Raw genomic sequence first — 15788 nt, forward strand, 5'->3', positions numbered from 1 at the left:
CAGATTCCTTGATTGGTTGGATGTTGGTGAAGAAGCAGTTCTTCATTCTCATTGGTCACGTTCCGCATCATTCCTTTCTACTGGTGGGACACGATATCAGTCAGGTGAAGGTGTAACTGTCTCTCCTGATGGTTACCTTCTCCAACCTCCTGTTTGAGGAAATGCAGCTCGTTCTCCTGCTGTTTGAGCTTCTCATCTCTCCAGGCTGTCTCCTTCATGAAGACCTCTTTGGCTTTGCTGAGCTTGGCCATACTTGATGAACAAATCTGAGGGGAGTGGTCAGATAAAGATCCATCCTCAAGACCACCATAATGAATACAAAAAAGACTAGAGCTAGGTGTAATGCCACTTGGGCAGCAAGCACACAATGTCCCATCATACCGCGGCTGGGATGCAAATCAGAACCTCCAAGTTTGAAGGCCATGGTGACCACCTTACCCTTGGTGGAGGAGCTTAAGGAAGAGTTGGCTTCTTATTCATGAGTAATAGACAAAGCACAAGAGTGAAAAAAACGATCAGGTCTACAGGACGTAGGAGCTCAGTTTTGTGGACGAAGCATCCTTTCAACACACAGTACTGTTTGACTTTGCAGTATAATATAGTAGAAGAAGAATTATTTAGAATCTTATTATTCAGTGTCACCCAGAAGAGTCTGCTTCCTCTCAAGGTTTCTTCCTCATGTCGTCTCTGGAAGTTTTTCGTCACTGCTGTTGCCTCTGGTTTGTTCATTATGGGTCTAAATCTATATCTGGATTTCTGTAAAGCTGCTTTGTGACAATGTCTATTTAAGAATAAAGAGCACATACAGCAAAAATGATGTTGCTAGGCTTACTCTGTTAGGCTGAGGAGCTTTCTCTAGGAAAAGTGGAAGGAGAATGAATGATTAAATGAATCTTAATTTTGAATAAGATTTTGATTTGTTGATCTGGAAATCATTGATAGTTGTTAATCATACTGGGGGAAAAAAACAAACCTACTGTAAGCATCTGCATATACTACAACCTTAAATTGAAAAAAGCAACTAAGCTAAGCTTTTCTACCATGAACTTGAAGTGAGAGTGTGTGTGTGTGTGTGTGTGTGTGTGAGTGAAAGTAGCATTCCAGTACTTTGTCCATAGTTTACAAGAAGCACCTGATATGTAGGAGGTAGTCACTCAGTGGTTATGGTTAACCCGTGTGTGTGTGTGTGTGTGTGAGATTTATCTCCTGCAATTCACATTTAAAATGAATACACACACACACACACACACACATTGTGTAATTTTCTCTCTCTTTCACACACACATGTACACAGATCACACAAACTTAACACTCGTTCCTGCTTTAAAACCGCTAGGATAAACTGCAGGCTTCTCGCAAGCTGATCACGGGACTGCTGTGACCTTTGACTCACAGGATATCCTGCTTTCCACAGTTGTGCATGTGGGCAGTTTTTATGCGGGACTGTGTGTGAGAGGTGGACAGAGAGTAATAAACAATTATACGAGAAGATGTGAAGAGAGGATTTGTTCAGGCAGCACATAAAGGACACGTCCTGAGCGTTAGGTTCAGTGTGTTTGTGTGTTTTCTGAGGGACGTTTTGTCTGAAGTTCTGCACTAAAAAATTCAGGAGATGATGGTGAGTGATTATTACTTGTTTTAATCATATGAGCTTTGTGTAAAGTGAGTTTCTAGGGCCACATGAAAAGGCACTGGACAAAAAAAACACAATAATTAAATATTTGGCTGAATTATAGAGTTATTTAGCTAATTTAGCTAATTTTATTTTATGAATTACTTGATCACATGATTTCTGTGCTTGTCCAGATAACATTTTAATATTTTGGCTTTTTTTTTTTTTTGTACTTGTACAGTCTTTTTCTACAGCCAACTTCTTAATTATTGGCACCCTACAAGAGACTGGGCAAAAATATTTGCATAAACTAAATATTACATGGAAAAAAAAAAACTTCATCTAACAAAAATCACTTTTTTTTTTCCTCTCAGAATTGTGTGCCAAACTTTTCTGCACCCCTAAATGTAAATTATCTCTGAAAAAATATTACTTACTACTCTCCCAGTCTCCAGAAACTCTATTGTTGCCTTTGATCAAACATAAGGTTGCACATGTGTACGATTCCACAAAGTACAAGAATATTTTTTTCCCCTAAATCTAGTTGCCTCTGCAGGGAGGTTAAGATTTTCAAGATTTAAGTCTTGTAGTTTCTTGAAACCAACCTCAACCATGAACCTAGTGAGCCAGCCATCCATGGCTGAGAGTCTATGGAGTGAAATTGGACACGCTCTGTGGATGGGAAGGGCACACTCTGTTTCTTCTGTCAATCATAGCGACACTAACCAATTGCAGGCATCTGTGAGCTCGTGTATGTGGAAGAGGGCAGATAGCGCTTTCTTCTGACTGTGTTATGCAGCATGAGCAGCAATTTGAAAAGATGGACTTATCAGAGGGACGCCAATAATTTTAAAATATAACAATACAGCACCATTATATGTTTAAAAAGTGTCACTTCTTGCACGCGTTACTGATTTGTGCTTTCAAGGGTGTCAGTAATTCTGGAATTGACTGTACTGTAAAACTTGACACATCACATTTAATACCTTTGTGTAGCTTGTATATAAACTGGGATATATTTCTGTGTGAATGTTGTAGGATGGATCAAACGATCAGACAGCGCCGAACGTGAATGCTAACAGCATCAAGATTACCGATGTCACGCAGGACGGAGATACGCTGACCTTCGCCATCACATCTCAGAAGGTCTGCTAGTCACTTTACACTTTACATAGTTGTAAAAAAAAAAAAAAAATTCATTATTTTCTTTTCTCCACTGCTTTTTCAGCTGAACAGCAGTAAGGGGATCTGCGTCTTTAGGACATACGAGGATTTCGACTGGCTGCAGCAGAGTCTTTTCGCTCAGGACGACGTTGCTGGACTCCACGGAGTGATAGTGCGTGAATTCTTCTCTGAACCACTTCATCGCTGCCTATTTTATCTACGTACAGTAAATTATTGAACTGAGATGATCGTTAATTTGTATATTATAGTAAGGCTGGGTGATGTGATGAAACATCATCTCGATATCATGATAAATTAGGTCACAATATACTTTTCTGCAATATATTTTTATTTAACTTTTTAAAATAAAAGTATTTTTTAATCATGCACAAACTGACTGATGATGTGATTTTGTAAAATTTTGTATTTAATCTGTAAAATTGGAAAATGATCAAATTGAGATGTTTTTTTTCTCGTTTTCAGTGTTAAATAATAATTTTAAGATTTATTTTAAACAAAAATAAAAGAATTAATTTTAATAACTAATTTAATTTTGTAGACTTTGAATAAATCCAGCATTTTTTTTTAAATGCAGCACTAACATAAACCTTTATATCGCGATACATTTTGTGAATTGTAAAAATGCCATCAAGAATTGAGCCATGATATTTTTGTCATTTTTGCCCCCCCCCCACAGTTTCCTCCTCTGCCAGCCAAACCTCTGCCTTCCAGCTCACACACACAGGCTAAAGCACTGAAACAGCTGGGTATGTCTGACAACAAGTTATAGGAAATAGGAAAATAATCAACAACTTTAATGTTACAACTTTTGAAGTTGAATATTTTCCTACAGCAACACATCCAGAAGTGCTTATACCAACGTATTAAAACACGACACATCATTTCTATCCATTTATAGTTACATTTAATATTGTGGAAACATTTATGAAACAGATTAGCTCATGTTCTCGCTTATGTTATCGCAGCTATAACTCTGTTTAAGCCTCTCATTTTTTCTCTCTCTTGACATTTATAAGAAAAAAAAAACCGCAGCTCGTCATGTTACTGAAAAACTTGCTGACTGTTACACAGCACTGGCACTGGAGACTCCTTCACTAAATGTCAAATAAATGTTAAATAACATGCTTTTAATTTGTTTATTATTAGTCGTAGATTGTGTAGAGCCTCTGGCATACAGATTCTTGTCTAAATTTTTACTATAGATATGATAACGTATGAAAACTGCTGTCCAAGCTGGTGTTATAGAAAATTAATCAGCAACATCTGGCCAATCAGAATCCAGAATTCAACAGCTTTGTGGTGTAAATGTGTTATAACCTATGATTGATTGACAGCTGATAATGTGTTGGTATATTGTGTGTGTGTGTGTGTGTGTGTGTGTGTGTGTGTAGGCTTCCTGGCTCTGGGAGATAACTGGCAGCTTTACTGTAGGGCTTTAGAGTTTTACCTGCAGCAGGTGGCAGCACACAGCATCCTGGGAAAAAGCAAATTGCTGCACAGCTTCCTCAGCAGCACAGAGGTACAGCATTTACATCACCTACCTAAAAATATCTGGTATAAATGCAGATTTATCTAATAATTCTTATTATGCTATCATTAGAACACAAATATAAGATTGTTAAACCTCATTTCCAGCTTCTATTGCCAAATTATTTCTAGAAAGAAGTAAAACTAATGCTTGAAATCACCTAAATCTATCAAGTAGAATAAGAATAAGAATTTTAAACTTGAAATATTTATTAATTTTGTATTTGTTTCATAATCATGTTGCAGTTAAATGCACGTAAATAAATGTGCGTATATTCAAGATAATTTCACATCCTAAAATATTTTTGCAGTTTAAGAAAAGCAAGTCGGATCATAAATCCGTCACAAACTATAATGTTTCAGATTCATTCTGAATTATTTGCCTAATATTAAGCAAAATTTCATATTTTTTAACCCCACACATAGTAAGGCTAAACCCCTAATTAGTGTACTGTATGCGGTAGCCAATCGAAGTCCTTTTGAGACTCATGGAAATCGAAAACATCATGTTTTGGGCATGAACATATTCAATAATTTCAATAAAAGGGCTCCTGAGTGGCCCAACAGAGAAGCGTTCTCCCTGTTACCCTGTTATTATACAGCACTAACACACGCCATGCAATTATGTGTAATCTATGATGTGCTCTTGCTGTATTTTTGGTCATTTTTGTTTACATCTCGCAGTCGGCCGGTAAACAGCGCAGCAAAAAGGGCATCTTCGACCGCCTCAGTCAGGCCATGGAGGAAATGAGGAAGGAAGGTCACAAGGTGCGTATTTGTGGAAAAAAAAAGACATCAATAAAAACATAATGTGTACTGAACCATGGTTATATTATTAACCCGGTGTGTCTCCTCAGGATGTGGACGAATTCTTTCACAACGAGAGAGAAAGCAACACACATCTAACTGCCCTGTTTAAAGCTACCACAGAGGTTCAGGCTTTCATTTCTTCGCCCTGATTGCTCTATCGTTCATGAGTTTTTTTTTTTTTTGTTTTTTTTTTTTTCATTTTTCTGAATTTAATATCATGTGATTTCCATTAGAAATTCCTCGAGGTTGTGCTGACAAAGCAAAGTAAGAATCTTAACTTCCTTTCACTTCCTGTAACACCACATGTATGATCAAAGTTCAGAGGAAAAAAGTGCAGCGCAGTATAGTGTGTGTGTGTGTGTGTGTGTTTGCAGGACTTGCTTTGGCATGTGGCCATTTCTCCACTTCATTACATCTCTGTGTTAATCAGGACAATCCTTCTGCTGTGGTCTTCTCCAAGTAAGTGTGTGTTTTCACAGTGAGCGTCATTAGGACACTGATCAGGGCCAAATCTTAGAAACAATGTCTTACATACATACAGAATAACTTCTTTTGCCTTTTTTTAATTCTTCATATTTACATAACAGAGACAAAATAGTATTGACATCATGTAAAAGTCACAGACTGTTATTTCAGAAATCTGGATCTCTGGATTCAAATATTGAGAAGTGTAGTGTTAATACCAGGATATTATTTAATAAAGAGAAGTTTGTTTTTTATTGCCATATTGTGATGTTAATATTTAATAAAGCAGCATTTCTGTCTTGAAACCTGTCTCATAAAATTCTGAATTTCTACGCAATCAATTTGCAGCTCTAAGGGTGAGCGAGTGGTTTTTTTTTTTCCGTGATATAAATTCTCTCTTTTTTTTTTTTTTTTTTTTTTTTTTTTTTAAACCTGTCTCAGGATTTGTCTGAAGCTGTCGGATATAATGGATGCAGTGAAAGTAAGGAAGACGTCAGCGGCACAGGAAAATAAATAATTCACAAATGATTGCATTAGATTGTATTTTATCTATTTTTTTGTTTTGTTTTTTTCATTTGTTTCCAGAGAAATCTTGACAAAGTGTCTGAGAACGACGTGTGCACCTTGGGGTTGGGTTTGGATCTCGAGTCTCGCTACCAGGAGGCAAAAAGAGTGCGTGTCCTTCAATGAAAAACACTACGTAAAGTGTAACACAGTCTGTGTTGTGTGGTTATAGGTAAATAATCAGCGACAGCTTGGTGTGATGAAGCAGCAACCTTGAAGTTGCTTATTTTCCTATAACAGCACGTCCTGAAGTGATTTATTCCTCTTATACCAGAGCAATATGACAACAAATTTTGTTTATTTAAAAAAAAGACATCACACGTCATTTTTATCCATTTACAGTTACATTTAATTTTAAAAAGTTACTTACGTTATAGTAGCTGTAAAAATCGTTCTCTTACCACCCTTTTTATTTTTCTATTGATGTTTTTAAGATTTAAAAAAAAACAAAAAACGCAGCTTGTCACGATTCAGAGAATCCGGAAAGCATAAACTCTGCTATACCGTGTCGTAAAACATCTGACTGTTACTGGAGACTCCTTCCATAAAGGTTAAATAAATGTCAACAATATGTTTTATGTTGTGCGTCCGTCATAGAAGTCTACATCAATGAGCTATTACTATAGAAACCAGCACATTAATACAATAATGTAATACCTAGAATATGAATGAACACTTTTTGACCAATCAGAATGCAGAATTCAGCATTAAGTACTGACCAGTGTACGTTTAAGTATAACACCATTTCAAGAGGGTTAGATTTAAACTCCTGTGTTGTGATATGAGACGTTTTTGTGTTAGAGGTGTGTGAGATGGCCTCGTGTGAGAACTAAGTGGTTTGGTTCATTTTTTTCTCTTGTTTTTGCAGGAGATGTTGTTCAGAAGAACCTGTAAACTAGTAGAACTGGAAATCATCAGTAAGAACGCAGAAAAAGCCAAACCCAATAAGAAAGAAGTTGTGAGTATAACAAACCGTACACGTACATAATCACACACACACGCACACACACACGTATGTATAATAATCCCTAGAAAATAATGGTTAGTTCAATATATTTTAATACGATCTGAAAAAAACATCTGTACACTCTTCTCAAATGCCTGGAACTATGAATACGCATGATAAACAAATTTGGAAACGCCCACTTTTCCTCCTGGCACCCGAAACAGCTAGCAGGCTAGCTAACTGCTGTATGTTTGTTTCAGGTGAAAACAAGGTCTTGATGTTCTATTTAACAGCAGCCAAACATGTTAAAATATAACGTTACCAAAGCAATCACAGTTTTGTGCTGCGCTACCATTACCCAAGTAGCTAGCTTAGCAAAGTACCACATTGTCATGCAACATGATACTTTGCTAATTTGCGTATCTTACATGATGGGTTAAAAGTGTTTCAACTTTAGGGTCTTAACAGTAAAACAATCATCATTTTGTCCATCACTTACAATACCCAAGTAGCTAGCTAGCTTAACATGGAAGTTTTGTGGCTAAATATGTGAGCCTATTTTGCTACATCACAAAATATAACTTTAGCCAAAATGTATTAACAAAGTGTTTTTTTTTTTTTTTCATAAATACCAACTTATATGATTGAAACCAACCATCCAAGAGGAGTTAAATGTTTAAACATGTAAAAACAGTGTACATTAATGTTCTCTGTGTGATATTGTAGATGGACAAAGTTCAAAAAATTACACAGAAGGAGTTTGATCTCATCTCATCAGTGGCGAAGGAAGAGGTAAGGAATTCATTTTGCCGTCTAGATCTTTTGCTTTGACCTTCATTCTAAAGACACTAACCTGACTCGAATATCTATTACGCAAATTTGGTCAACAATGTACTGACTTTTTGACGAGGTCGCAAATATGATGTGCTACGTGAACATACTGTATGCTCATTCATTTCCTTTAATGCTCGTAACTAGCTAACTAGCTCGTCATATTAGCTACTACTTTTCAGCCTTGTCATTTAGGCAATATTTTAGGGCAATATATTGGAGATATTACTCGCCCTGCCTTCACTAGGCTAGCTAATGAAGTTATGATTAGCTAATGAAGCCACTTATAATAGAAGTCTAAGGCCAGTTGTTGAACTTGATAAATCAATAAACAATTTAATGTATGTGTGTGTTTAAAACATATATTATATAGATTGTAATGGGGTGGAAAAGTGAAGCCGAAAAGTCTCTGAGGCCCTCTAGTGGCTGGCTGCAGTACAATTTTTAACTCCGCCCATTCTCATGGAAGTGAATGGAAAATGAGCCAAATGTACATTAAGTTACATCTCCACAAATTATTTATTTGATATTTATTTTTACAAGTTCAGTTTATTTTAGTTTTTTTTGTTTTTTTAACCTCAATATTTTTGCTTACGATTAATGCGTTTTATAGGAGTAATTTGATGAGGCGTTGTTTACAGTTTTTCCTCATTTTGATTTCTAAGCTACTTCGCTGTACTGATATTATAACTGGCAAACCAGTGTGAATAAACGAAATGATATGATGGCATAAACCAAAGTAGCTAACACTAGCTACATTTTATAATAATTTATGGGGTTATTTAGTGTGCATACTTGAATTTGACCAAATTTAGGCTCCAAAACTGCACAAATGAGAAATAATGGCACCATGTTGTCCACTTAATGTATATATCCGGTTTAAAATGTGAATTCAGAACTACAGCCTGGAATAGTAAACATACGCAGATGAGACAGACACGAGATCCAACATATTTATATACGTATTTTCACGTAAACATTTCTTGACTGAATTCAACATCTGCCCTTATATGTTTATTCTAAGTGAATCTTGGGGAAGTGTGTGTGTTTGTATGGTTATATAGTCATTTTTATTCATTTTTCTGAAATGATTCTTCGATCTCATTCTGTTTTAGATCGACTGGTACCTTAAAGCACGTGTGAGTGTGTTGCGAGACTTTCTGATCCACTGGTGCGAGAAGCAGCTGGACACGGCCAGGGAATCTGCCGCTCTCTTCTCTCAGCACCTGGAGGCTTGGAAAGGATTTCCTGTCTAATATAACATCTCTTTAAAACATTTACTGCACTCTGTTAAACAAGTGTTTTGCTAGTTTGATAGAAATGTTGTTTTTTTTTCCTCACCAGAATTGGATATTCATTTTTCTGGAATATAACTGACTGACCCTTTAAAAGAAATGAGTGATTTAATGTACATGTTACACTAATACAAATTTTTTTTTAATCCTCTTATTTCCTCTTAACCCTCCAGTACGAACTTTTTTTTTATTTCCTATTATACGACAGCGCTACTGAATTCTCAAATCTGACTGGTCAGAAGGTGTTGATTAATTTTCTATAACAGCAGCTCTGACAGAAGGTTAAAAAGGAAATATTAATGCACTTGATCTAACGCGCTGTTGTTTCTGTAGTGTGTAGGGACTTGTACAGTGGACGCTTCACATAAACGGATTAAAAACGTGTGTCATTGTTGATATGGTGACATTTTCTGGGAGGAGACGTATATCGATTAGTTAACACTTATGGAAGGAGTCTCCAGTTTCAGAGGTAAGGCTGTAAAGCCTGTTTTCTGATATCTTCAGGACAGAGGAGCTGTTTCTCAGTGACACAACAATCTGAAATTTTTTGTCTTATTAATTTTAAGAAAGAAAAAAAGAGATACTGGTGGGACATAAACGAATGTTTAGATGTGCTTTAAAGAAAGTGATAATCAAAACTAACTCAAATTTCCCAGCAGTGAATGTAACTAGAAATGGGTAAAAGTTATGAAGGGATGTTTTTTTTAATAAATAAAAAATTCGTGTTGGCAAATTGCTGTGGTGTGAGAGGAGTAAGACTCTTCAGGATGTTCTGTTATAGGAAAATACTCAACTTCAGGGTCTGGCTTCATCACATTACCCTGTTCTTGACTATTTTTCCAATAACAGCACTCCACCAAGTGTTTTATTTCTTTAAAATTCCCCTAAAATTGTAACTTTCCGATAGAAAAGTGCTCTCTATATATGTAGCGTTCTACATAGAACCCTTAAGGGTTCCCCAAGAGGGACAACCAAAGAACAGTTAAGAGTGAACACTTGTAATATATAAACACAAATTCTGTCCAAAATGAGAACACGTGAACAAAGAAAACATGTTGAAATGCAGACTCTGTTTGTCAACCAAGCATAAATTTATTGCAGACATGTTATATCTGACCAGACAGGTATATCTGAGCCTTACTACAACACACACACACACACACACACACGCCTTACTTAGACTCTCCTCGCTCTGCTTTGGCAGTTAAAGTACTGGACACTAAGGTGAACGTTGCTATAGGGGACTAATACACACCGAGGTGCTGCTGGTTTTAATAATTACGTGGAAACATTAACATATATTAAACATTTTGTTCAGACAGATTTGGTGTCTTAAAATGTTAGTTAATTAAACATTATAATACATTAATAAAACAAAATGATTAAGTAGGAATTTTATGGACAGTAGCAACAACAGTAATGTAACACACACCCAGAACAGCACGACGACACACAAAGATCAAACTAAACCAACCTTTTTTTTTTTTTTTTTTTTTTTTAGCAAGGAATAGATTCCAGAGATTTTTCCAAAAACATTTTCCAGGATTTTACAGTCAACAGACAAACAGTAAATTGCTTTAAAGCTGATTAACAATGAGTATAACACAGCAATAACAAATTATCCTTACGACCTCCATGTGACATTGACGTGACGTTGGTGTTTGTAGCAGGGTTCACACAGCTAACGTGACATTCAGACGTTTTTTTTTTTTTTTTTAGCACTTCAAATGTGAATATTTTTTTCAGTACAGCACAATTTTTCAAATCAACATTTAAATAAGAATGAAATGATTTTTCAAAGTGTGTGTGTGTGAGGTGGACATGATATATCATTGTCTTTTTTTTTTTTTTTTTTGCATTTTAAAAATCAGAAACTTTTTTAAATATCTGTATTTTATACCACAGTGTTGTGGAATTCTCAACTCTGATTGGTCAGAAGATGTTTGTTACTATAGTAACAGCTCATTCACAGGAGCTTGTACGGCGGACGTAATAATCCACATAATCTACGACAAATAATAGACGGGAAGTCGTTGATATGGTAACGTTTTCTGTAAGGAGATGTTTATTTAACATTTAAGGAAGGAGTCTCCAGTGTCAGTGCTTTGTAACAGTCAGAGATAAAGCTGTAACTTCAAGTTTTCTGACATCTTCAGGACAGAGGAGTTTATACTTTGTGATTTCTCTGTAACATGACAAGCTGCATTTTTTTTGTCATAGCCTGATGAGGGAAGGACATATATAACGTACGTGATAACAGGAATTAATTTGTTTCATGGACGCTCCAGAACATTAAATCTAACTATAAACGGGTAAAAAGTATGACGGGTCATTCTTTAATAGACACAAATTTGTAATCGATAGCAAATTGATGTGGTATAAGAGGAATAAAACACTTCAGGACAAGCTGTTATAGGAAAGTAATTAACTTCGGTGTGGTAGCAGTAACTCCGCTTCATCACATGACCCTGTTAGTTATTTTCCTGTAACAGTGTTTTATTCGTTACCGAATGGAACATTGTCTAAAATCGAAATAAAGCATATTTCAGATATTGATATCATTATATTAGTAATCGAGCCTCTATCTGTACACACCCTGTTGTATAACATTCCATATGATCCTTATGCTGCCTTCAAGTCCTCTTTGGAAGTTCGTATATACGAGTTCAAAGGTCATGATTACACCATGGTGTGTGTTCAAGTGATTCTAGTTGGGAAGAAAATGGACGGCATGAGAAAACATATATACAATATATATATATTTTCTGTATCATTAATGACAAGAAGTTTATTTTGACTTACTCAAACAAAATGAAGGACTGAACCATTAACCTTTTGTTAATGACACACCCCTAACTCAGAAAAGGCTGGGCTCATCGAAAAAATAATAAGTTTTATTTATAAAGCGACTTTCTCAAACCCAAAGCCGCTTTACGTCAAGATAATATAACAGTTCTTAAGTAAAATATGCACCAAGTTATAGAATCAGAAGAATCACAGGACAGTTAACAGTTCCTCATAAGAGTTCCCCAGGTGTAATTACGACATTGTGGTGGCGTTCAAGTGCGCTCATCTCGCACTTACGATATTTCCGACAGGACTTCATGGCAGCGTTGTTAACATTCATCGATCATTTAATCATTAACTGGCTTGACATTCGTGTAAAATAAAAAGTAATGCCAGTTTTCATTCTGCCAGTAATACCTGGTTCTCTATTACTATAAGCAAAATACGTATATATGCTCCACTGATCTGTTATTACAGTATATACATGGCAATTTTACTAAAATAAATCATAATACACAGTTACACTCTCTGAGATCTTTGGGTTAAAAAATAGAAACTCATATTCTGTGTATATCTACATAAAGTGCAACTACAAATCAAGAGCTGTTTTATTGAGGTGAAACTTGTTCAGCAGACCTGAAAATTCAAACACAATGCTGAACCACCCCCCCTCCACCCTTTTTTATTTTTACTATAATACAAGTAAATAGCGGAGATGGGAAGGGCCACACCTATAATGGGGAGGGGCCAAACAAGCAGGGGTTTATTGTGAAGTTTCAGGAAAGTCCATGACCCTGTCACTAGTGTGTGCTTTGATAATCTAATGGCTTAATCTGCACCGTATTTGTAGAAATTCATGGATCGGCTCATGATGGGGTTGCTCTGAGCTTTAAAAATTAAAAAAAATTAAAAATAAAAATAAATAAAAAAACACAGAGGCTAAGTATCTAAAAATATCCTGTACACATATCAATAAAGGACACTCCAGCATTTTTTTTTAAAACTATCTATCAACAACATCTGTAGATATGAATTTCGACACAGAAAAGCTGTTCACTAAAATAAAACATACTTCTAATGGAAGTCCTAATGGAAGTGCAGCAATACATTTCCACTGTATTCCATTTACATTGACTTAAGTGACTTTGGCGCTAAATGTTTTTTTCTTGTTTCTTCAGTAAAAGTGTTGAAATTTTTGTCTCTAATAATCTCACACACACACACACACACATGCTACAGAGACAGTGGATGGAGATTAGGTTGAAAAATGCTGGAGTGTTCCTTTAAATGGCTTTTAAAATTGAGTTTTGTGGCTTTAAACAAACGTCTGGTCTCTGAACCCTGAGGAGCCTTTCTCTCTGTCTTTCATTAGTGCTTAAACTAATTTAAACAGTGATATAAGAGGTGTCTAGATGGAGGAAAAAGACATCCGCACCACCTCATTAAAGGACAATTCCACCCTGAAAGACTTGCATATCAATATTCAAAATTAACACGTGATCTCTAATAACGTCAGAGATTTATTCTGTAATGTTATTTTTGTCTGTTGATCTATTTTAAACACTTTGGTTAACGGTTAATGGTTACCTGCTGATAGTGGTGCAGTGGGATTTACCCTTCGCTTCATCTTCTAACTAAAGACTGATGCAGCGGCGCTTTATTCTTTTAGCCTGTCCAGCTCTCTCATCTCAAACAGAATAGCTTTCAAAGCTTCAACTTTCATGCCATTGAACTCATCGTCTCGTAGAATGCTAAGTAGCTGAGACGAGCCTCTGCTGTACCTGCATTGCATTTTGGGACTTTCAGTCCAAATATCTGGATCAAAGTCTCCACTACTTCTGCACTGGATTGCTCATTAATATGACATGGAAAATAGTGAGTCAGAAAAGATGATTATGCTCTGTTATTTTTAGGAGCTAACAGCGAAACCTGACTCACTTATATTTCAGATTGTTGAAATTTTTTTCTTATTATACCCCATTGTAACTGCGCTAGCAGATCTCACATAGAATAACACAGGAAAATACAGCACCAGCCAATAAATTAGCACCAAAATTGCTAAACACATCACGAATATTTCAATATAAACATGTTTAATGTATATCAGGGTGGAGTTTTCCTTTAAGGAGTGTGTTCTCTTAATGCCAGCAAAGCTAACGTTGACATTTAACCCACTCTCACTATGGTGGCCAACCCGTTAACGACTGACACTGACACCCTGAATGAGGGTTACCAGAATTTGGAAGTATAAAAATTAAACCTCTTTACATATTAATTGCATTTTTAATTAAAAAAAAAAAAAAAAAAAGCATAAAGTACACGAAGGCTTGTGTTCCTTTTTCGCCCAAGCCCTTACACCAAGATCGGTAAAGATAAGAAGGGTGTTATTGGAGTGCTGGATTACATACATAGTGGTAATAAGTAATTAGATGGAGCTGGCAACCCTTATTCTGCTTGATTGCTGCTTTCTTATATATATTTTATGTTATTTTTATTCTTACTCTTTCCTCAGATTCTTTTAAGTTATCCAGGTTATCGATTATTATTCATTATTGTGTTTTATTGCTCATTTTCAATGCTGTCCACCAGAAAGCATTCACTCAAAATGGAGGGTCTTTATTCAGTGCACTGATCATATTATTCTACTAGAATTAAAGGAATAGTCCAGTGTTTTACTACCTAATGTCTATCCAAACATTATGTAGTGGACACATTACTCTGTGCTTACTCAAAAGTCACTTACAACTCAAAGTCCAAGGGCAGATGTTGAATTCTGTAATACATGTAATACAGTAGAACTCTATTCAGTTTTCATCTGTTTATAGTTTGATGAGAAGAGTTCACCATCTGCCCTTGGACTTCCATTCTTTTGGAGTAAACAGGTTTTCTCAGTGCAGGAGGCAGTGTGTGTAATCCCACATTACAGGTCACACCCTGTACACACACACACACACTCACACACACATACAGATGTTTTTGAAAATGTCTGTTTTACCAATGTGTGTTCATAAAAATTCCCAAAAACCCTTTTAGAACTCCAGCCCAGTAGGTGGCGATAGTATGTCATAAACTGTTGAAATGTGGAGGAAAAACACCAACATGGTGAAAACAAACCCAAGGAGTCATATGTGGACTGACACTGAGGTGGAACTACTGTTTCATGCCATCCATCCATCCATCCATTCATTCATTCATATCCTGTTGAAGGTTGCGGTGGGTGTGGAGTCATTCAAAAACACAGAGAACAAACTATTTTTCAAAAATATCCATATCATCTGAACAGTGCCTGAAAAACACTGGAATATCCCTTTAATTCCCTTTAATTTGGATCACAGACACTTTCTGACTAAAAAAAAAAAAACTCTTCAATCACTCACTCAGCTTCTCAAGACGTTACTCTTATTACTGAGGTTATTTTCAACGACGCACAACAACGCACATATACAGCAGTAATGGTATACATTTAAACTCATTACGCCTAAAATAAAATATACGCTTTCGGTGCAGTGACGGTGACGTTATAGACAGCGTTAAAGTGCTAAAATGAAACAGGGAGCCTGGTTTCAGGGGTAGAGAAGTGTACTCCTCTATACACACACACTAAACACACACACATACCGTATACACACTCACACCTCATGGCTATAAGGAGGATTAATAGTATGTAGTGTGTATCTTGTGTGTGTGTGTGTGTTTGAGAGAGAGAATGTTGTTAATTAACTGGTTGATGAATTCACAGGTTTTGTGTGCCTCTTCACTGGCAATC

At 36.1% G+C, this 15788-nt stretch overlaps 2 protein-coding genes across 4 annotated transcripts in view; one reads left to right on the forward strand and one right to left on the reverse strand.

Moving 5' to 3' along the window:
• Positions 1-892: 892 nt before the first annotated feature.
• Positions 893-9629, forward strand: si:dkey-28n18.9 (sorting nexin-5). The gene is made up of 14 exons (XM_026945504.3): positions 893-1618; positions 2651-2758; positions 2841-2948; positions 3474-3543; positions 4189-4316; positions 5009-5092; positions 5182-5256; positions 5368-5398; positions 5509-5593; positions 6041-6080; positions 6185-6271; positions 7032-7121; positions 7836-7901; positions 9056-9629. The coding sequence occupies exons 1-14, from the start codon at positions 1613-1615 to the stop codon at positions 9194-9196; spliced, it is 1119 nt and encodes a 372-aa protein (XP_026801305.3). The 5' UTR covers positions 893-1612; the 3' UTR covers positions 9197-9629.
• A 1288-nt stretch (positions 9630-10917) lies between these two features.
• Positions 10918-15788, reverse strand: part of slc4a8 (solute carrier family 4 member 8) — a 43121-nt gene continuing 38250 nt past the window's right edge. For all 3 annotated transcript variants that reach the window (XM_026945502.3, XM_053230295.1, XM_026945501.3), the window contains one exon: positions 10918-15788. In XM_026945502.3, coding sequence (XP_026801303.2) covers positions 15777-15788 — 12 coding nt within the window. In that variant the 3' untranslated portion in view covers positions 10918-15776.

This window comes from Pangasianodon hypophthalmus, chromosome 2 (assembly GCF_027358585.1).
Source record: "Pangasianodon hypophthalmus isolate fPanHyp1 chromosome 2, fPanHyp1.pri, whole genome shotgun sequence".
Lineage (NCBI taxonomy): Eukaryota > Metazoa > Chordata > Actinopteri > Siluriformes > Pangasiidae > Pangasianodon > Pangasianodon hypophthalmus.

What these genes read in the sequence shown, in the direction of transcription:
- si:dkey-28n18.9 (XM_026945504.3), top strand. An exon ending in GCTTCCTCAGCAGCACAGAG is followed by an intron (nt 4,317 to 5,008) that starts GTACAGCATTTA and finishes TACATCTCGCAG; the next exon opens with TCGGCCGGTAAACAGCGCAG. An exon ending in GGTTGTGCTGACAAAGCAAA is followed by an intron (nt 5,399 to 5,508) that starts GTAAGAATCTTA and finishes GTGTGTTTGCAG; the next exon opens with GACTTGCTTTGGCATGTGGC.